Source organism: Periophthalmus magnuspinnatus, chromosome 8 (assembly GCF_009829125.3).
Source record: "Periophthalmus magnuspinnatus isolate fPerMag1 chromosome 8, fPerMag1.2.pri, whole genome shotgun sequence".
Classification (NCBI taxonomy): domain Eukaryota; kingdom Metazoa; phylum Chordata; class Actinopteri; order Gobiiformes; family Gobiidae; genus Periophthalmus; species Periophthalmus magnuspinnatus.
In genome coordinates, this window is record NC_047133.1 from 20,919,971 (window position 1) to 20,943,622 (window position 23,652).

The window sequence follows — 23,652 nt, forward strand, 5'->3', positions numbered from 1 at the left end:
GGCTGTGGTTTCTGTCTCTGTTGCACAGTGTGACACACTCCCCTCGCCTTCCTCTCACACATCAACTTTGAGCTCTAAAAGTCACTAGAGGAGTTCTTGGTCAGCCAGAGAACATGCAGTAAGACAGGTAGCAGGAGTATCTTCTAACAAGAGTTTTTTTACTCAGGGTGGATTTGTGGATTATGGACATGAAATTATACCTTATTTTGTATTTGCAAGGCTAAATTCATGACTAAAATGTAACTTACAGCTTTTACTGAAGTTTGGACAACTTGTTTTGATAATCTTGGAGTGACAGACAGTAACAGTCACTCAAATTTGGAGCACATAGATTTCTCTGTCGTGGTGTAAGTGCAAATCTTTCCCCCTGGATTACTTGTGGAGATTAGTGATGGGGAATGCGGCGGGGGGGAGCGGGGAGCAGGACCCATCGGAGAGGCGAGAGGCCCGGAGCTCTGTGGGGGGGTCCAGCACAGGGATGGGAGAGTCCACACTGGCCCCGCAGAAGAAGCAGCCACCTCCTCCCAAACTGCCCATGCCCCCCGAAGAGGAGCTGCAAGAGAGGTTCAATATGGTGCTGGTGAGTAATATTTAGGACATGATGAACCCTAATGGCAGAAGGGATACATGATTTAAACATACTCTAATACACAAATAACTCAAATAAACTACACTTTTTAGAAATACTTTTACATATTTTGATAAAACACTCCTCTTATTTAAAAAGGCTACGCATATTTCACTAGTCCACCTACATTTTGTTCCAATGACTATTTTAACTATGCACTATGTTTTCTGTCAAGGATTTGCCACCGGCTTGTCTCCATGGAGATGTTTTGGGTTTTTTTTGCTTTGCCTGAGATATTCCACAGTATAGCTTTAAACATTGCTCAAAAATACCTTGCAAAACATAACTTCTTTCTCACAGTGAAAGTGCCATATCAGATTTGTAACTTGGCTTGGTGGTGTCACCTTGTCTCCATGGAGATAGATAAGTTTAATGCCATCCTGTGAAACATTCAAGGTAAGGCAGATAACTAACATGTCAAAATAAACAAGCAAGAAAAGTTACGTAGTACAGTTTTAAGTACACCTATTGAACTCGTCCTATACCTGATTATGTGCCCATTGTTGAAGTTCTTTGCCATACTGTGGAACTTTTCAGGCAAAACTATAACGTGAAGGCACTTTTAAAGCTATGAAATTCCAATACAGGTAGTCTATTACATTAATTTGCAAATAAAGTAAGATTTTTTATATTATAAGCCCATTAAAAACAAAAGAACACACACACATACACTGAAACCCTGGAATAAAAGTTCTAAAGTTCAGATCAGATTGGCCTTTGTAAGTGTCCTGACTCATCCAAGCTTGTCAAAAATAACTTGTAATTTAACCAAAGATTTATAGTGACACATGTCAGAGGAGATAAACACACCTCAGGCATCACAAACACATCAAACCACAAGAGTAGTTTATGTTTTTATGAGGTGTTCTTTACATTTCATGCTCAGCGATTAGTGCAGCTGAGCCCAAGGGGAAGTTGAGCAACACGTTTCTATGTCAGACACCATAAGACCGGAAAGAAAACATGTCACCATATTTTCATCACTGAAGCATTAGCAAATTAATTGGTCTAAGAATTTTGAGACAATATTTAAAAAAAAAAAAGGAAAAAAAAAACATGGAGGATTTGTAAACATTTGACGTAGCAGATTTGATGCAGAGTGCTGTAAAAAATCAAACATATGGGCAATAGATCATTTTGAAAGATGCATCCATTCATATTAGTCTGACAGTGTAATCATAGAGTACTTATAGTTTTTTGTGCTCAAACTAAATTATCTAAACCATCTTAAAACAGGCAGACAGCAAGGACTTAATCAGACCAAAACAAACCATAAAACTAAACTAAGAAAACATAGTATTAATAGCACAGCCAGACTTTTTGAAATCTTTTGAATGCTATGTCTGGATATTCCTTTTTTAGGCTGCAGAAAACCATTAATATACAGTTTAAATAAAGTTTTCTAAAATAAAAATTCACTTATCAAAACATGACTTAACTTCCCTTTAAATAAAACTGGCATGTAACTTAAACCCTTGGTGTAGTTTTCTTCACACTGGGGTTTTAGATTTTGGTTTTTATGTTAAAAAGAACTGAGAAGTGGACTTCCTTCTGCATTTTGACAGCATTTCTAAACTTGGTGCCATTATGTGTGTGTCACTGTGGGCGGCCAGACAAACGCTTTTTATTCCTTTTTGAAACCTAAAATTGCACCACATGCACCGCTGTGGGACCCCTCCCTGCCCCCGCCCTCGCCCCACAGAGGACAAGGCGAAGGGTTTGAAGGCTAAGCTAACGGGCTGTTTCCGCCGCTCTCTCTGTGCTGTGCTAAAAGGCCACACCCTTGTTTATCTGTCACCTGTGCAGCGGTGGAACAAGTACACAGTTTTGTTATTTGAGTAAAAGTACAGACACTGGAGCAAAAGTATCAAATGAAAAAATCTGCTGAAGTAAAAGTATTAAAGAACCAGTTTAAAAATGTAAGAGTAAAAGTTGTAGTAGATTACTGCTACAACTACTACAACTTTAACTACTATTTCTACTAGTACCACTATGACTACTTCAACTGCTTCTACTACTTCAACTGCTTTACCTCTACTACTTCAAATGCTACTGCTACTTCAACTGCTACTGCTACTTCAACTGCTACTATTACTACTACTTCTACTACTACTTCAAATGCTGCTACTACTTCAAATGTTGCTACTACTACTACTACTACTACTACTACTACTACTACTACTTCAAATGCTACTACTATTACTTCTGCTGCTATGTCAAATGCTACTACTACTACTTTGTGCATATTTTGAGCTCTAATGAATCTTCAAATGTAGTGATTTTGATACAGATTTGTGGTGAATTTGAACAGAAACAATTGAATCAGTTGTTTTTTCATTTGTATATTTTGATTTGCTCCCCCCAAAAAAACAAAACAAAAAAAAAAAACCTCAGGGTTTTCAGCAGGTCTCAAACTATAATAAAAAAATACTTTTACTTTTACATCATGTTCAAAAATGTAGTGGAGTAGAAAGTACAGATACTGCTCTCAAATGTAGTGAAGTAAAAGTAAAAACTATCCACTTTTAAAATGCGTTTAAGCAAAGTACATATACCTAAAATTTAAACTTAAGTACTTTCAGCTTGTAACGTTCCACCCCTGCACCTGTGTATCGGTTTCAGAATGATGAAAACCTAGGACTGGCGCCGATTTAAAACAAAACATCCTTCTTTTGCAGGACGAGAAATAATCAAAATATTCCCCTTAACAGGAAGCTGAGACCCGTATCTATTTGTGAACTAAAAACAGTGTGGATTTTGAAGTAGTCCCTCAGATGTGTTAATTCATTCATAATAATACTGATCAAGAAATATAAATAATCCATAATTTATCTGTCCTGCCCCGGAAGCCTTAATAACTGATCAAAGTGGTACACTACGCTACCTGGCAACAACAATGACTCCAAATACATAAACACAAGACAGTCATGCTTCCTGTATGTACCACTCTACTTTATAATGAAAGTGATGTTGTGGTTGATTGAAGAAAGTGATGTTGTGGTTGATTGAACTGGGCCTGGCAGACAGTGTGTAATATGAGCTCAGTGATGTGCAGTGCTTTGTTTCTCCTGACAAGACTCTCGTGCTCCACACACTTTCATCTGAGCAAAGGTCATGATTAATCACAAAAGATGGAAGGATTTCAAAATGAGCAATGATCAAAAAGTCCCCAGATAAACTCATCTACGTAAGATTTTGTAGTAGTTAGATGCTGCAAATACTACTACTGCTACTACCATCACTGTTATCGCTACTACTGTAACTACAACTACCATTACTGCTACTACAATGACTACTGCTGTTGTCTGTGCTACTACTACTGCACTGCTACTGGTGATGATGCTACGATTACTACAACTACTACAACTTTAACTACTATTTCTACTGCTACCATTATGACTACTTCAACTGCTTCTACTACTTCAACTGCTTTACTACTACTACTTCAAATGCTATTACTACTTCAACTGCTAATATTACTACTACTACTGCTAGTACGTCAAATGCGACTACTACTTCTACTTCATATGGTACTACTACTTCAACTGCTACTACTTCTGCTACTACTTCAAATGCTACTACTGCTTCAAATGCTACTATTACTTCTACGTCAAATGCTACTACTACTTCAACAGCTATTATTACTACTATGTCTGCTACTACGTCAAATGCTACTGCTACTACTAGTACTACTTCTGCTACTACTTCTGCTACTACTTCAATTGCTACTACTACTATTACTACTATTATTTCTATTACTGCTGCTATTACTACTACTGCTGCTACTTCAACTACTACTACTGCTTCTACTTATTGAAAGACAGGGTAACTGATCCAGATAAATTTTTTTCTGCCATTTATCTGACACAGATTATAATCTTGTCTTCTCTGATTCATCTCTCTCTTCACTGATTAAGACTGAGTTCTGTCATAATATGTTTTTAATTTTCAAATTTTCAAGTGTTTTGGGACATTTTCTGACTGAAACTTTTCATAAATCTAACAAATCTTTTATATTTAGGAAAAGGTTCAGAAAATGTGCCTAAGTGATTGAAAAAAATGCAATAATAATAATAATAATAATAATTATTATATATATATATATATATATATATATATATATATATATATATATATATATATATATATATATATATATATATATATATATATATATATATATATATATATATATATATATATATATATTATTTTTTTTATTTTTTTTTTTTTTACCAGAGCTACATGAACCTGCCTCCTGATAAACTGCAGCTCCTGAGTGAGTACGACAATGACAAGAAGTGGGAGCTCGTCTGTGATCAGGTAACTCTATAACTTCATAAGGTTGTGTTATAAATAGGTATGAGAAAACAATGGGAATTCTTGCTATTATGTCTTCATCAATACTTGGAAATAAAGTCTGTGTTCATGTTTAAAACTGAGCTGGAGGACAGGTCAGGTCTAGTTTATGGTTAATATCTCTGTAATTACTGAGTCCATCCTCATAAAACAAAACTGGCTCAAAGTTCAGTGTCTCCTCTGTCAGTAGAAGATGGAAGCAATGAAGATAAGTCCCCAGACAAACTAATTCAGATAAACTTCTGTAGTAGTTTTGGAGAAGTTAAGCACCTACTATACTGCAACTACTATTACTACTACCATCACTATTATTATTATCACTACTACTGCAACTACCATTACTACTATTTCTGTACTACTACTACTGCTCTACTACAGGTGGTACATACAACTATTTCTATTTCTACGTCTCTTGGTACAAATCTGCTGAAAATATTGTTTCATAACAGCTTCAGAAAGTGGTGCCATTTTTCAACCCAAACACATCATTATGTTTAAAATGTCTAGATTAGAACTTTGGATATTACCTCCAAAAACAGTGACTCCCCCACAGTTACATAATGATACTGCAGCTGATGTCGTTAACATTCACTGGGGGTGTGGTGCTAACTGTAAGCACTGTTCTGTCTGAGGTTTTGTTAGACTTTTTGTTAGATTGTGCTACAACTAAAACCACTGCAATTACTACTACTGCTGCTGCTACTACTACTATTACTACCTTATAGATTGTATGTTATTGCTACTTTACAGCTGATGTCGTCAACATTCCCTAGCATTGTAGTGCTAACTGTAAGCACTGCTCCGTCTGAGGCTGTGTCAGACTTTAATCTGAGTTTTATTTTAACACAATCTGACCAAAAGAAACTGATTTAGTTGAAACTACAGCAGTTGTGCTGATTTTGTACCGCTAAACAAGTCACTCTCAAATAAACAGTTAGCTAACACTGAACATCAAACCTCTAAACAGAACAATGAACGCTCGTATTGATCACAGGCTCCTGAAAATGTGTTGTTTAAATCTATTTTGTATTTTTTTCTTGAATTTTCAGACGATCTTAGCACTTATTTGGCTGTGTTTGCTAATGTGTACATTGTGTCACCATGGTAACGTGAATATTCCGCCATGCAGAACTGCCACATTACAATGTCACTGCAAAGTATCGATATCGGCCCACTGCCATCGGAAATTATGACACCATCAAAAACTATAAATGAACAGAGCAAATTTGCATCTTAATAATCTTTGTCGCCATCTCAATCAGACGATAAACAATGAGTGTACTTACGTCATCTGAAGCCCTGCAGCTTGTGACGCTCAGTGCAGAGAGAGACCAGGGTCTGTGGTGATGCTCCTTGTGGTTTCTGGGGGTAACGAATAAGGACGTCGGCATAGAAACAGAGCCGTGCAATGTCAAAAATAATAAAAGCAAAAACAAGAGACCTAAGCTAACCTTTACTTTAGTGCAACTGCCAGCACTTCTGCATATGGCGAGGTATTTTGTCCTTTGAGTGACGCTAAAGCAGGTTCATAACAGTCAAACAGATGATGATGCAAGTAGCCTATTGTTAGTAACAGTAAAAATACATGTAGTAGTCACAGCTTCATTTTCACTGACATGACTCAAAAATACTTCAAATAATTGTTCTTCCTCTAAATTTGGATTATTGTTTTGTTTTCGTTCTTTTTTTAAATCCTGAGCAATATTATTACGTCAGCTGCATATTTGTTGTTCTATTTTCCTTCTCAGTACCAGTTCAGTAGTAATCCAAACATCGTCATCTGTCTTACAAATAGTCTCTGGACCTGTATGTGCAGTAGTGCGTTGCCAGATAACATGGTATCCCTCATCTTTTGTGAGGTGTTTCTTCTTTATTCGCCCCCATTAACTCCAGCCCCCCATCTATGAGTCTGACTAATGAATTAATTAAGCAGCACATTTCACTGAGACCTGAGTCAGTAATTAATTTTTTTATGTAAGAAATGTTGACGGTAAAGTTCCCTTGAATCCTTGAATTGTATTATATAGGACCTACACTGAATCTGCAAGAAATTGAAATTAAACTATAAATGATTTCTCCATAGGAACGTTTCCAGGTGAAAAGCCCGCCTTCCACTTATCTAACCAAAATAAAGAGCTTATACCAGGACCATGGAGGAGTGCCACGTAGGGTCAGTATAACTCACATTTTACCTATAATCAGTTTGTTATGTGGTTTTGTGTACTTTTAATAACTGAAATACTGTTATTTTTAGGCAAAGAAAAGGATCCAGGAAGCCACACAAGTCCTTAAAAACCTGGAGATATCTCTGCGTACAAACCATATCGGGTACGCAAGATTTTTGTTTGTATGTTTTGTTAATATATATATGATTAATGACTAAACTTATTTTATTTCTAATTAGCTGGGCTCAAGAGTTTCTGAATGAACCGAACAAAGGTTTGGATGTTTTGGTCGAGTATCTGTCTCACGCTCAAAGTGACGCTCCGTAAGTTTTTCAGATATATTTGTGTAATTAAATAGTTGCCGTCTACATTGAGCAGATACATTGAGAGAAGTGGAACAGGGAGGGAGGGCATCTGGGATAAAAGTATTTGCAAAAACAACAAACAACCCAATACTGTGAATCTAAGGTTGTTATAATTCTGCTTATATCTAAAGTAAAAGTTAAAATATTCATGTGATATCATTTTTCAAACTTTATAGATTTGATGTGGACTCAGTTGAAAATGGCGGTACTTTATCAGAGCGAACCAAACCAGCTGAGCGGTCTGTGGAGGACCTGACCAAAAACACCAACAGCTCCCACTCCCACGGCGTCACCAAGGCAGCACGAGCTTTGACTGTCAGGTAAGAACACACCTGGGATACAAACAAAGTACACAAAGATGAGTTATGGTGTTCAGATTGTGTACACGTATCAAAGTCTGTGTGATGGTGAAATGATGAAAACAATGGAACTATAGGAGGAAGTCTGCTGAACATGACTCAATGCAATGCTGTCTCTGAATGACTTTTAGCAACACAAATATATAAAAGTAGAATTTGAGATAGTGGGAAGTAAACCTGTTATGAGAATTATTACTAAATCGACTTATCTTTCAATACATTATAGGTGGAACAATCATTTTTGAAACAATATTGTGCATTTAGAATATAATTTGACATAATTCTGCCTTATTAAGTTTCAATATTATCGTTTATCATCTATATTTACAGCAATATATCGCATTTTAAGAGGTAAGTAAGTAAAAGAAGTTGGACATATGTGAGCTTCTTCTATAATTGTTTAATGCAATAATCTTATGTTTCAAGCAAGAGACTGTTTTGGAAATAAAAATATGCAAAAATTAATTACAGGATACTTTTTATGTTAGAGATTTCATATATTAATGTTGTATCCTTTTGTTTAGAGAGAACTATTTCAACACTATAGTTATAACAAGCAAAGGTACATATTGTTAGTTAAATAGATAGCACTGAAGATGGACTGTATATGGACTGTCGCACATTTAGTTTGAGAGAACTGTTTTACAGCTGAGTCACACAATGAACCACAAAACTGTTATTCTGACACAAGCGATGCCCAAAATTACCCACTTATGCAAATCTGCAAGACTGACTTTTTAAGAAGTGTTAAACTGTGTGTCGAGAGTAGTTACATCAACATAAACACTTTATTTTGGCTTGTTATGAACATTTTAACAATGCAGAATATGTTTTTTTTTTTTTTTTTACAGAATAACAAACACGTTGGGGAATAAGATTTATAAAAAGTCTCACACGTCGAGTCAGAGAGACGACATCCATGTTTGTATCATGTGTCTGCGAGCCATCATGAACTACCAGGTAATGTCTGTTCAATATATCTCTGGTTATCTACTTAATAAAATGCACAAAAACACATCTGGTAACATTTTATAATAATTACACCTTAAGTAGCTGTGATAAAGCATGAACACAGGCTTAATTCATAGTAACTACTTCATTAAAAGTCCTGACATCACAAGGTGGAACAGAGTGGTTTTAGTTTGAGAGAAGAACTCAGCCTAAATATGCAGGTTTGTGTGTTAAACATGTGTGAATGAAACAAAACACAACTCCAGGTCTGTTTTTGATGAGGAAACAACAACATTAAGATGAGAAAATTGCGTAATATCGGCCTTTTAAGGGATTAGGGTTAGGAGTGAGGGTTAGGGTATTAAGGTATCTACCCTAACCCTAAGTATTTACTAAGCCTGTGTCATTCTTAAAAAAATGTTCATGCTCTGTTACGGTAAATGAAGGTGCAGTTATCAGAAAGTGGTACTGAAAACTGGTAGAACGATTTTTTTTTCAGTTCGACGTTACAGTTTATAAAATACGCTACATAAATAAAATGGATTAGTTTGGAGTTAATATTTTGTCTTTTTTAAATCTACAAAGTCTGGTTTTAACCTGGTCATGACCCATCCATCCTGTGTGAATGAGATCACTCTTGGTCTGAACAGCAGAAATCCCAGGTAAGTCACATAGTTTTTTTTTCATTTTTTATTATGTGTTAAAATGTGTTGTATTTCCTGTCTGAATCTCTCACACCTGTATCTTAAACAGGACCAGAGCTCTGGTGCTGGAGCTGTTGGCTGCAGTGTGCCTTGTCAGGGGAGGACATGACATCATCCTCTCTGCTTTTGACAACTTAAGAGAGGTACAACAATTCAATTTTACTTATATAGCACATTTAAAATACAACTTAAGCTGCTCAGAGTGCTTCTCATTAACAACAACAAACACAGGCAAACAACAATAAACCACCAAGATCCTGCTTAGCTAGAACTAAACAGTATAAACAGGTAGTTGTTGTTTTGGTTGTTTACTTTTTGTATGAAGTATCTCAGCTCTTTCGTCTTGAATGGTTGAACATCTTGCGGTCAGACCCAGTGAAATTAATGCTCGCTAATCGTTGCATCAATGTCTTGCATATTTACAGGTTTCAACTTCCTGTATATTTTGAGGATGTTTTCTCATTCTGAATTGGTAATTGCTATGGTAACAGTTCTATATTTGCAGCATCCTATGTATATGCAGTGTGTGTGTGTGTGGGGGGGGGGGTGTGTGTGTGGGTGTGTGTGTGTGTGTGTGTGTGTGTGTGTGTGTGTGTGTGTGTGTGTGTGTGTGTGTGTAAGCCCTCAGTTGTCCAGGTATGATCCATAGTAAAAGAAAAACTCTACTCTGTAAATTAGACCAAAGGTTTAGAGTGAAAAAGTTCATCCAAGTTTACCATAACTTCTTCAGTTATGGTAAAATATGACACAGAGTTCAATAGTTCAACCCAAAAAAGCAAATAGATGTGTTAGTTTCAGTGTAACCACTCTACTCCTCCCTTTAGACAGATATAAGGCAGTGTCCACCAGTGATCTGACCAGAACTGAAAAAGTGGCTTGGATGAGCGGCGAAACACTATCACTCTAAAACATTTGAATAAAATGTTTCTTTTGCTGCAGATGTGTCATTGTGCAAAGTCTAGTGTAACGCTGCAAACCAATTTTTTCACAGGGACAAATAAAAGTACTGGTATATACTATTCTAATGGAAAGGTGCAAGAATGTAATGTCTCAAATCCGCACAATAACAAAAAAGTACAAAAAGAGGAGCTTGGTGCTTTGTAAAGACTCAACTGCAATACAGATTTTGTGATAAGACGTGGAGTCAAACTGTTTATAGTTAATTGGTTAATACTCTTTGCACTAAAAAAGTATATGCAACAATCGTCAAGCTATTGTTACAACGATAAATAGTCTTGGAGCCTTCAGTTGCAACACAGTTATAGGCTGTGTATATATAGACATGGGACGATTTTGAAATTTGGTGTCACTTGTGTTATCATGGCCAAAATAATAACAATTAAATCATGATAATTATTAAAGCTGCTGACAGTTTAAACATGTTTTTTAATATGAATAATTCTATTTTTTAATATTATGATTAAGTTCCATATTTAAACAGCTTTTATATCATTGTATTTTATCTTTCAACTGTATAAAATGTCCCACAAATGTACTAACTTCAGTGTCGTGAAATCAGTTCTTGGAAATAACAGTTTGAATGTCGCTACCCACTCTTCACCCACATTTCAGACAGTTTACAGTCTGACTCTTTATCTTAAAAATGAATCATTCTGTTCTCTTGTTTTAACCCGATGACATTCAAATAGTTCTGACTTCCCCTTCCTACATTACTCATGCCTTTGTGTACAAGTGTTAAAAAATACGGCAAAGCGATGCATGCAAAAATAAGCTACTTTTTATATTCGTCACTAGTAATACAATTTGTACAGCGTGTCAGACAGATGCAAATAATTGAAATAAGATGTAGGTTTAGAATAATTTTTCATTAGTGGCCAATCACCCTGGCAGGTTTGCAAAGCCCCCATGTGGACATTTAATATAATACACGTCAGAATGTCTACATTTTTTTTGACAGGTGAGCAAAGAAAAGACACGTTTTGAGAAGCTTATGGAGTACTTTATGAACGATGACAGCAACATCGACTTCATGGTAAGTTTCTAATTACCAAATGATTAGTCTAATCCGGTGAAGGGCCCTTGATGTGAATAGTGCTGCAGTGTTGAGTGTGTTTTTGCTTGTGTCCAGGTGGCTTGTATGCAGTTCATAAACATCGTTGTTCATTCAGTGGAAAACATGAACTTTCGGGTCCATCTGCAGTACGAGTTCACACATCTGGGACTGGACAAGTATCTGGAGGTAAGTCTCGAGTTTTATCCAAAGTTCAAAAGACCAAAAACTAGTTTGTTTTGTAATATCTAGAGTCTGCACATGTTATAAATCATCATAATTTTAGGACTAGTTGAGTTTATAAAGCAATAATCCACTTCAAAATCTATGATAATGGCAAGATAAAGAATTGCATTAAAAAGAGTCCTGGCCTCAGATTAGACCCCTTGTTTTTAGTGATAAGTACCACCTCAGGGGAAGCTTGCACAGACACAGGCTAAATATGTACACTGTGTTGTAATGTTATCATAAACTGCATAGAAATTGTCCTTTAGTACCCTGGACCTCTGCACAAGCCAACAGATGAAACCAAATGTCTAAATTCTGATTCAAAAAAGCTCATTTAACAATGTTCTTAAAGAGTAAAAAGGTAAAAAGTAAAAGTATTTGGTGCAGATTTTAAGATCTAATGATGCTTCAGATAGCTTAGTGGTTTTGATAAAGATTTGTGCTGCTGTGCTATTCAACAGAAACAACTGAATCGATAGTTTTTATTTGTATATTTTTGTTTGCTGAAACTACCAATGTGCTAAAAACAAACCCCTCAGTCTTTTCAGCGGGTCTCAAACTATAATAAAAAGCTGAAAGTTAGTTTTACAGTAAAAAAATCTAGTGGAGAAGAAAGTACAAATACCTGCTCTCAAATGTAGTGAAGTAAAACTAAAAAAGTATCTGCTATAAAATCTACTTAAGTAAAGATACATAATATTTCTACTATAGTACAGTACTTTGTTGTTGTTACGTTCCACCACTGGTTTAATCCAATGTTTACAGTTATAATCACTTACATTTTATAAACTACACAGCACACATTCAGTGCTCCACATTGTTCTGAATCCTCAGTGCTCATGTTTCTGTGTTTGTGTGTCAGAGCCTGAAGTTGACTGAGAGTGAGAAGTTGAAGGTGCAGATCCAAGCATACCTGGACAACGTGCTGGACGTGGGGGCTTTGCTGGAGGACGCTGAGAACCGAGGGGGGGTCCTGGAGCACGTGGATGAGATTCAGGAACACAACATCCAGGTCTGTGGCACCAAACGAGAGAGACAGCTGCTTTAATGTGTGTTTAAGACATGTGTTCATAGAAGAGGAGGGCAAGATGGTGTGTTCAAGCTCATACTTCAGTTCTGTACAAATGAAACATCTTCACTCCTACAATGTTTTGTCCAGTTGACAGATTTTATATTTTTCTTTTGATAAGTAATACTAGTGTTTATACCCCTATGTCCTATTCCGTGTTCTAAGTCATATTTACAAAAATAACAAAAAACAAACATGTTTTTCAGTCAATCATTCCATCCAATGTAAAACAAATTGAGTCGTTTAAAAATATATATATAAAAAGATGAGGAATTTGCAGTATAATCTTCCAAACAAGGTTATAGGGTAATCCTTAAGGCGATATGCACATAAATTTGTGTAATACAGGACCTTTAACCAGTACATTTACATGTACATTTTAGATGGACAGCAAAATATGATCTGATTATCGTTATAGTCAGATCATATCGTTATCGTTATATTCACATTTACCTTTGTGTTTATAGCCCACCTTTATGTGATTATTGTGTTGCAGTTGAACGCTCGGCTTCAGGAGGTGGAGGAGCAGGCGACGGAGAGGATTTCTGAGCTGGAGACAAAACTTCTTCAGGCCACAAAAGAGGCCGAGCTGCTCAAAGTGAGTCCTGCCAAACATTCATTCAGATTAGGCACACTTAAGAGAACTTTAAACAATAGAGTTGATTACAGGCTTTTACTTTGAAAGGCTAATTGGACACACTGAATATAACTGGTACGAGCAATGTCCATTATGTCTAGACATGGATGGTTTTCAAGTGGAGCCCACATTTCATCAACACATTAATTAAGTCCAAATTGAAGACCTAGTTTTGCTCTTTTAGAAAATATGTATAAAGTATGGTTTTATCCCTTATGAAAATACCTCCATCTGTTCTATATAAAATGTATGTATATAAAAATCGTAATGTTGACCCTAAATTAACAAGTCACATTTTCTCAACTTAAATATTCTCTGTAAACATTTTAAATAAATAATGATTATAGGTGACAAATATTTATTCTGGATCAAGTACATTTCATATTGTGTTGTATTTTTAAAGTGCTATATGAAGTATGTTATTACAGTGAGAGGTGAGAATAACATGTTTTAGAGCATGATATACAGGGTGTCCATTAAGTCCCTTTACAATTTAAAACATTTATTACAAAGGCAGTTGATAAGGTATCTTAATCTGACTTGTTCTATTGTGCTCAGTGGTTTCCAAAATGTTGACCTCATTTAACTCACCTCTATGTGAGCTCCATTAGTCGAAGCACATCAGGAATGTTCTTGATTCCTTGCCATGTTCACTGTAGCAGAGCCTCATCAGTGGTTGCAATTGTATCTGTATCTTTTGCTTTAGTTCAGTAATGTCCCATATCTTTGTTTGATATCTTTAATGTAGCCCCAGATTGTGCCTTCTCTTGAGGAGCAGGCATTTCTTCGGGGTTCATTCAAAGAGACTTTATGGACAACCTGCATTGCTACAGAGGTGTACTGCGGTAAACGATAATATAGAAACTACTTGATGCCACTGATACAATAACCATAATGCGAGATAATCCTTGTAACCACATTTAAATAGACAGTATCATTACGTGTAATGAGCTGCAACAAATAAACAGCAAAATGAAGCAATAATTATCCACAGAAGTTACTTTTTCAGCCCTCTACAGGGCTGAAAAAGGGCTTTTGCAAAGAAATTGTGTACACCATACATATTGAGCCCCAAAATATTTTGTTCCACCTAAAATGTATGGAATGAAATGCTGATATAGCAATTATTGTGACAGTCCTATTTGTAGGTATTTTTAGTAGCCATTTGAACCTGAAAATGTACAAACAATGATACTTGATTTGTGTATCCACAGGAGAGTCTGCGTGAGTCGTGTGCCCAGGTCAGCAGTCTTCAGCAGAGAGAGAGAGAGCGAGAGTTAGATCTGGAGAGAGAAAAGGATCGGGAACGCCGCGGCTCCATTATCCCACAGTCAAACTCCCAGCTGGAGCAGAAGATCCAAGAACTCCAGGATAAGGGTCTCATCACAGTGACCAGAGGGGCATCAGGGGAGGTGGACATCCAGGTGGTGCCTGTCACAAAGATCGAATACGTCCAGGTGCCTACTCCAGCCTCGCTAGGCCAGAATGAGACCACACCTGTACCTCTGCCCACTCCTGGAGGTCCTGAGGGTATGCAAGGACCACCTCCACCCCCTCCTCCACCACCACCTCTACCCGGGACAGACTCTGTTCCTGCCCCTCCCCCTGCACCTGGCTCCAGCGTCCCACCTCCACCCCCTCCCCTACCTGGTGCTGGACCCCCTCCTCCTCCTCCACTCCCAGGAGCAGGACCCCCACCTCCTCCTCCACCCCCGGGAGCAGGACCCCCACCTCCTCCTCCTCCTCCAGGGATGGGACCACCACCTCCACCTCCTCCCCCTGGACCAGGAGCGCCACCTCCTCCACCCGGAATGGGACCACCAGGAGCTCCAAAGCCTGAGCCCGGTAAGAACAGGAACAATGGACAGTGGCTCTCAAATCTTGGGAAAAGTACCAGAGAGAAAGGCTTTTTCTTCTTTCTTTCTGGACTTAACTCATAGTTCAAACTCTCTTCAAACTTTTAATAAGAATATGATTTTTTGGATACTTGATTAATGATAAATGACATGTTCAAATTAAATATTTTTAATTTCCAGTCATGAATATAGTCTTCAAATCAAAAAATTCCAAAAAGGAGTGGGGAGAAGCAAACACTTACTTGCCCCATACCCTTTTACATTGACATTAAAACAAAAATCAATAATCAATAATCAACAACAAGTCACTTTACTCCACACACAAAATAACACAAAAAACGTTTAAATGAAGTTCAGTGGTTGTCGGATTCTTTTACAGTTCCGAATATTTTTGGAGGTAGTACTTCTTGTGAAAAGCCACTGATCTTTGAATATATTTTGTCCTACTGGTTTTATCCTGGCTAAACAACCTTACTTGATAGTGCTGAGTAATCTTAATTGTATGTAGTAGCAGTAGTAGTAATAGTCATAACAACTGTAGCAGTAACTAGTAACATTTGTAGAAACTATATGATGTCATATGTAACAGTGGCTATTCAGATATTATTACTGTTATGACCCAAAAGCAGATCAAAACACATTTAATTCAGGACACAGGAAACAAATATAAGGGTTCTTCTTGAGTTTTATGTTGGAAAAAAACGTTACCAAACCTGTGCCCAAAAATAGCAAAGTAACAAAGAAAAAAAGACCATGTTGAGCAGGCCAGTGTAAAATAGGCTGTCCCAACAACCCATAAACTCCATAAACTATCCCTACACAAAATAAAGAACGAAAACAGGACGTATGAACTCACCGGGCCAAACATAAAGAAGCTAAGGATGTGGCATAGGTGTGCCAGCAGGGGGCAGCGGCAGAATCAGAGCACGCGGTATAAGGCGGAGAAACAAAATGACCAGGAGCAAATCTATGAGAAGAATATTTTACTAAATATATGCAAAAACAGGCAAAAAATCTAAATCAACTAATGACTAACTAGAAATAACATAAATATACAGGAAAATGAACTAAAACTTTTGAAAAAATCAGGACAAAAATGTAGGCAAATAAAAAGTACAGGGGAAAAGTGCCCAAACGTAACAAGTACTACAGCTGTTTTACTGAGCTTGATCTTCTTTGTGTTATGTTTTTGTTTCCTCCACAGTTAAAACCAAGAAAACCATTCAGACCAAGTTCAGGATGCCCCTGTTGAACTGGCAGGCCCTCAAACCCAACCAGGTGACCGGCACAGTGTTCAACGAGCTGGACGATGAACAAATCCTAGGGGTAAGAACCGCTCAATTAGACTTTAATCATAAAAAACAAAGCTATTTTTTCTCATGTTTCTTCTTGTCCTATAGGAGTTGAACATGGATATTTTTGAAGAGCAGTTTAAAACCAAGGCCCAGGGGAACGCTAAAGACCTGTCCAGTAAACTGAAGAAGCCCGCCCAGAAAGCACCACCCAAAACTACACTCATCGACGCAAATAAATCAAAAAATCTGGCTATCACACTGCGCAAAGGAGGAATGACACCAGACAAGATCTGCACTGCCATAGAGACGTACGTATAGCATAACTTTTACGTTTTTTTAAATTATAATCTGTAATCAATCAAACTCAGTATAATTAGAATAGTTGCAACTAGCATGCTGTTGTTTGTTTTTCACTTTATTCAAGTAATTAAAGATGTGTGATGTAACTTTTCTGGCGTAGGGTTTGTTACCTGCTTGTTTCTGTGGAGATGTTGCTTGCAATGTTCCATAGTATGGCATTTAACTTATCTGTACATGGAAACAAGGAAGTGATGTAACCAGGTTTAAAACCAGGTCAGAATTGTGGAGAAATGAGCCGGCTCACTATAAGAATGAATGTTTTTAAAGCTATTTTTAGACATATAAACACTTGTGATTAAATAAAGGCAGTGGTGGATGAAGTACTCAATTTTGTTACTTAAGTAAAAGTACAGATATAGAGGTAAAAAGTTTTTGAAGTAAAAGTATCGCATGAAAACATATTTAAGTACCTGTTTAAAAATGTAAGAGTAAAAAATAAAAGTGTTAATTTGTTAAAGTGTAAATGCAGCTATATTGATTCAAAAATGATACATATTTTGGTCAACAGTACCCATATCAATTTCCTATTTTTCTGATTAATTTTGTCTATGTATTTTTGTTTGATCAAAGCCGAAGCTTGAATTAAAAAACCTGAGTCAGGATGTTTCCGCAAACATGGAAAAAATAACCACTCAAATCATATGAAAAGTACTATTTACTTTTCAGTCCTGTTCAAAAATGTAGAGGAATATAAAGTACAGATACTGCTCTCAAATGTAATGAAGTAAAAGCAAAAAGTAAAGTACTTTACTAATTTTACTTTACCTTCCACCACTGAATAAAGGCAAAATAGATAAGTTTAATGCCATACTGAGGAAAGCAAAATGATAACATCTCCATAGCGACACGCAGGTGATGATATCCCCACTAGAAAAAGGTACATAGTGCACCGTTAAGTTCTGTTTATCTACTCTGTCTCTGTTTACACTTTTTATGTACGTATCATTTTGTTTATGTAGATATGACCAGAGCTCTCTGTCCATCGACCTGTTGGAGCTTCTGGAGCCTTTTATACCATCAGACTTTGAGATGAAACTGTTGAATAATTATGAAAAAGATGGCCGACCTCTGGAGGAGCTGGCAAATGAGGACCGCTTCGTTCTGCGTTTTGGAAAAATCCCTCGTCTTCAACAACGCATCAACACCCTCACTTTCATGGGAAACTTTCCAGACTCGATCAAACGCCTTCAGCCGGTCCGTCTTAAAAGTCTGACACAAGTCAAAGAAAAAAAAGCACTTTCAAACATTAATATTGATTTTGTACTTTTTCTACAGCAAATAGACTCACTCATTTCTGCCTCCATGTCAATCAAATCCTCAGACAAGCTGAAAAAAATCCTGGAAGTGAGTTTAGAGGGGAAAAAAACTTCAGAAGGAAAAAAAACAATATGTAAATTAATTATCTTTTTTTTTTTTTTTTAGATTGTTTTGGCTTTTGGTAACTACATGAACAGCAGTAAAAGAGGTGCTGCATACGGCTTTAGACTCCAGTGCTTAGACCTTGTAAGTAACAATTAAACAGCATGTACCTGTTTTATTTTTATTTTGTTTCGTGTATTTGAGCAAAATTTCTCTTACCCCAGCACAGACATAACACATAAGCAGCTCAAATAAGACTGCTGTGTTCTGTCTTCATCTTATAATAAAGCGTTTTATTGTCCAATTATCAGGAAGTGTGCGGTTAGTATTGTTAGGTTTACCAAACTCCTTTCTGACTGAGGGTTGTGAGGGTTGACTTAAGATCTATGCAACCCATTTAAAAAAGAACTATTTCTGTTGCTCATGTTTTTAAGAGAGTAAAAATAATGTACCGCACATTTTATGAAACATTGTATTATTTTTGTGTATATAGCGCAAAGATTTTCCTAATATGTTCTCATTTATCTTACATTTTAGTTACTGGAAACCAAGTCAACTGATCGCTCACAGACATTACTACACTTTATCACTAACGTCATCCAAGAAAAATATCCGGACTTGGTCAACTTCCACTCCGATTTACATTTTGTGGACAAGGCAGCACTAGGTATAAAAAAGTTATGAGGAAATGTATTATTGAACTTGTGAGAATGAATTTAAACTAAGCGTACCTCTCTTGTACCTCCCAGTGTCCCTAGATGGCGTACTTTCGGACATCCGCGCTCTGGAGAGGGGCATGGAGATGACCAAGAAGGAGTTTCTGGTGCAGGATGACAGCAAAGTTTTGAAGGAGTTTATCAAAACCAACAGCGTGATACTGGAGTCGCTGATTAAAGACAGTAAAACAGCACAGGTACTGCAAAAGAAGTGATGGGAAGAATACTTTAGTACAGAGAAGAATAGTTTTAGTTACAGAATATTGAGCACTTGCATTGGAATGTGTTTTGTAAAGTATTCCGATACACAGTCCAGTCAGAGTACTGGATTGTTACTCCAAATTTCATTATATTATAGTGGAAAAACGCAGCCAAAAGCTCTATTTTTGTTGCACTGTTTGTTATGCATTCATTTATATCTTATTAGGGAAGGAAAAATCACACACGCACACGCTATGTTTACTACTCTTCTCACTAATACTCTGCAGTCCAAAGCCAAATTTGTGTGTACTGCCATGTATTCCTTCAAGTTAGAAAAGTAACTGTGTACTGAATATCACCAAATGAAAAAGTAACTGTACCAGAATACTGTTACTCAAAATTAGTATTCAGGATATGTATTTTTGGTACATGAATTTAGTAAGTTCCCAAAACTGAATATAATGCAATATACGGCTCCTATTGTCTACAGGGGAAACAATTAGTATCACATCATAGAAATATCACAATTTATAACACTAGTAATAAAACAATACACAATACTTCTTGTTTTTACCATTGCGTAAAGGGGTAAAAATAGGGGAGTATCTACACATCTATAAACAAATTATTAATTGCAAATGTATGTAGCTTATCCAAATTTAAACATTTCTGTCAAACCTTTATTTATTATAGCCAGATTTAGCCAGTTTGTACTTACTTGTTCTGTTCCCTGTCCAGGAATCCTACAGCTCTGCAGTGGAGTATTTTGGAGAAAATCCCAAAACTACACAGCCTTCCATGTTCTTCCCCATTTTTGGCCGATTCATTAAAGCTTATAAGGTAAGAATCTATCAAAGTAAGTCATTTGTGTTGTAAAATTTATATTTAAATCAACACATGGTTCTTTTTTTGCATACAGGCGGTGCAGAAAGAGCTAGAACACAAAAAGAAAATGGAGGAAATGAGTGAAGCAAAGGAATCATCATCTCCAGCAAAATCTACAGGACAAAAGGCAAATATTGTGATGTTATATATACTGTAATAGGTAGAAGACTAGTGCATTGTCCAGAATGCTCTTTTGGCTCATTTAAGTGTTTAAAATTACCAGAAGTCAGTGTAGGAACCATATTTATAGTAGACATTGTACTGAATCAGATAATGTTAGAGAAGTTGTAGTGGCACCAACACAAAGTACTTTATAATCAGCCTAAGCAAATATTATTACTTCCATTTTCAGTTATTAGTTTCACTCATGTTTAAAGGTCCTGAGTGTTTCAGTTTAAAAGAACTCAGGTTAAATATGCAGGATTTGTGTGTTAATGAAACAAAACTCCAGGTATGTTTTTGATGAGGAAACAACATTATAACAACATAGATCAGAAAATATCATAATATGTGCCCTTTAAATAGTTCTTTCATAGTGCTTGTACAAGTTGTATACCCCTATAGGTTAAAAATGTTCTGTTATTTTTACCCTCTGGTTGTTATAAATAAAAAATAATTTAACATTGATAACCGCAGGGTCCAATGATGCCGAAGATGCCTCAGATGGATTTGATCGCTGAGCTGAAGAAGAGACAGAAGCCTCCGGTCAGAGAGGGGAAGGACGGAGCGCTGGAGGACATCATCACAGGTGGGTTTAATTAATGGTACATGAGCTGCAGGGTTAGTTACGTCTTTTACAATTTTAATCCAAACCAAGTTGAATTTAGATCTCGACTTGTTGCGTTCACATTGGGCGTTGTTTTGTCCTGGTTTGAGATCAGTTTAGTCCTCGTGCAGACTTGGTTTGGTCTTGTTCTAGTCCTGGTTTAGTCTCAGTTTAGTCCCAATGTGTGAATGCACCCATAGTCTAGTCTAGTCTAGTCTAGTCTTGTCTAGTCTAAAACATGCAAGGTCGGTAATTCTCCAGCTGGATACTCTGACCAAACCTATTTGTGGGTTTCAGAATGACAAGAATCTGGGGTTGCTGGCATAGCGATTAACAATTTAAAACAAAATATTATATCTTTTGAAAGGGGAAAAACCCTCAAATGTTTCATTTAACAGGAAGCTGAAACCCATGAATAGCTTAAGATACCTTAGCCTTACTTTACTTTAAAGAACCATATTACGCTATTCTCTGATCTATGTTATAATGTTGTTTCCTCATCACAAACGTATCTGGAGTTGTGTTTTGTTTCATTCACACATGGTTAACACACAAACCCTGAAAACACTGTTCCACCTTGTGATGTCATGTGGTAATACAGGAAGTGCTCCATTATGTTTGTAAACTCCAGACACCTTCACTAGAATTGTTTAGAAGATTTCACTCCTTTAATTTCCCACCTATACTGAACTAAAGGCAAAAAAGTAGGTGTTAACGTGAAAACTGCCGCTTCATGACATCACAATGTGGAACAGAGCATTTTGAGACAGACTAATAAAGTGTTACTCAAACATGAGTGAATGAAGCAAAACACAGCTCTAGGTCTGTTTTTGACGAGGTAACAGCATTATAACATGGCTTAAAACTCATAAGAGCCAATTTTGGATAATATAAGACCTTCAACCTCAGGCTCATTTTACTCCAGTTAAAAAGTTTTATTGAAAAGTGAAGTGTTTTGGGTAGCAGTTGGTTTGAAAGCCGTTGCAGTAACTATGGGCACAGTTTGTTATCTTCACTTTGTTATCTATGCTAAAATGAATTTTCCCTTCATCAGATTTGAGAAACTCTCCGTTCAGACGAGGAGATGGACGGCGGCCAGCTCAGCGCCAAGACAGTTAGGCCTCTGCTGTTGTGACAAATGTAACTGGAATCACAGATATATAAGTACACAGCTCTATGTACAATATAACTATTTACTATATAACCCGAAGGCAGTGTGTATTAACATTAAGTGTCATGTTATCTTGTAAATACTTTTAAATTGGAATTATTTGATATTTGTAATACCACTCCAGTACTCCATTTTATTACCTAAAAAGTTACAGTATATCTTTGCTATGAATGTAATACATACACAAAGTTTTCATTATATAATAAAATATGTTTTGTATGGTATTCGGAATATTTTTTCTTATGATTCAAACATTTAATTCAAAGATACACTATGGAAATTATTTGGAGGAGGGTCTGTCGTCTACTTGTCTCCATGGAGATGTTGTTGGGTGACAGTGGCTCAGTTGGGTTGAGATTTTGTCCACTGATCTGAAGGTCGGCGGCTCGAATCCGGCTCTTGACATAAACATCATTGGTAGAGCGGTCCGATCCACTGACTCCCACAGATGAATGCTGTCGCTGATGACAAGACACTTAAATAAGACAAGAAAGTAGCAGTTACATTGTGCCTGTGCTCTCCAATCAGCTGATGCCAATCTCCTGCTTCCCCTCATCAGGACTAAACGCAAGACTTGGGGGGACAGGGCCCTCTCCTCTGCAGCCCCCCACCCTCTGGAGCCCCCTCCCCAAACACATCAGAGACTCATCCACACTCATCTTCAAAAAAGCTCTGAAAACTCACCTGTTCAAAACTGACTTCAAATAACTGCGTCTCCTTTTATCTGTTTCTTTCATTTGTGTTTTGTCTGTCCTGAATTGTTATTATTAGTAATAGTAGAGTAATGTAATGAAGTACAAGTAGTAAAGTACTGTACTTAAGTGAATTTTTAGGCATTTGTACTTTACTTAAGTTAACTTTACAGTGGATACTTTTTACTTTTACTTCACTACATTTGAGAGCAGTATCTGTATTTTCTACTCCACTAGATTTTTTAACTGGACTGAAAAGTAAAAGTACTTTTCTTATGATTTGAGGGGTTCTTTTTACCATGTTTGTGGTAACATCCTGAATTAAGTTTTTGAGTTCAAGCTTCGGCTTTGAACAAACAAAAATAAATACATAAAATTCATAAGAAAAATGAATAAATTGATTTGTATTTTTACTGTTGATGTATAAATGTGTATTTTTTTTAATTACATTTAAGACTTTAACAACAACAATGGTTTGAAATACTTTTATTTTTACTCTTAAAAAACATTTTTAAACAATTTTTACTTTTGTTTTTTCTTTTGAGTAACTTTTTGCTTCTGTAACTGTACTTTTACTTAAGTAACAAAATTTAGTACTTCATCCACCACTGACTGTTATAATGTTGTTTCCTCATCACAAACAGACCTGGAGTTGTGTTTTGTTTCATTCACACATGTTTAACACACAAACTGCATATTTAGGCCAACTTCTCTCAAACAGAAAACACTCTGTTCCACTTTGTGATGTCATGTGATAATACAGGAAGTGCTCCACTGTGTTTTTAAACTCCATACACCTTCATTAGAATCATTTGGATATTTTCAGCCCTGGAATTGCCAATCTTTGATGAACTAAAGGTAAAAGGAGCTCTTCA

At 36.5% G+C, this 23,652-nt stretch overlaps 1 protein-coding gene across 1 annotated transcript; it reads left to right on the forward strand.

Annotated features, from left to right (window-relative positions):
* The first annotated feature begins 172 nt into the window (after positions 1 to 172).
* On the forward strand, positions 173 to 22,308 carry fmnl1a (formin-like 1a). Its single transcript, XM_033970656.2, has 25 exons — positions 173 to 580; positions 4,868 to 4,951; positions 7,071 to 7,157; positions 7,242 to 7,315; positions 7,392 to 7,475; positions 7,694 to 7,837; positions 8,728 to 8,836; positions 9,413 to 9,489; positions 9,581 to 9,674; positions 11,450 to 11,524; positions 11,621 to 11,731; positions 12,633 to 12,782; positions 13,336 to 13,437; positions 14,691 to 15,321; positions 16,537 to 16,658; positions 16,733 to 16,935; positions 17,947 to 18,181; positions 18,263 to 18,331; positions 18,410 to 18,490; positions 18,884 to 19,013; positions 19,096 to 19,259; positions 20,002 to 20,103; positions 20,183 to 20,275; positions 20,785 to 20,896; positions 21,969 to 22,308. The coding sequence occupies exons 1-25, from the start codon at positions 392 to 394 to the stop codon at positions 22,031 to 22,033; spliced, it is 3,387 nt and encodes a 1,128-aa protein (XP_033826547.1). The 5' UTR covers positions 173 to 391; the 3' UTR covers positions 22,034 to 22,308.
* The last annotated feature ends 1,344 nt before the right edge of the window (positions 22,309 to 23,652 follow it).

Excerpts from the sequence above, each read along its gene's own strand:
- fmnl1a (XM_033970656.2), top strand. The coding sequence starts at position 392 with ATGGGGAATGCGGCGGGGGGGAGCGGGGAGCAGGACCCATCGGAGAGG. Across the intron at positions 9,490-9,580 it reads CTGAACAGCAGAAATCCCAG|GACCAGAGCTCTGGTGCTGG; the intron begins GTAAGTCACATA and ends TATCTTAAACAG. Across the intron at positions 19,260-20,001 it reads AAGACAGTAAAACAGCACAG|GAATCCTACAGCTCTGCAGT; the intron begins GTACTGCAAAAG and ends TTCCCTGTCCAG.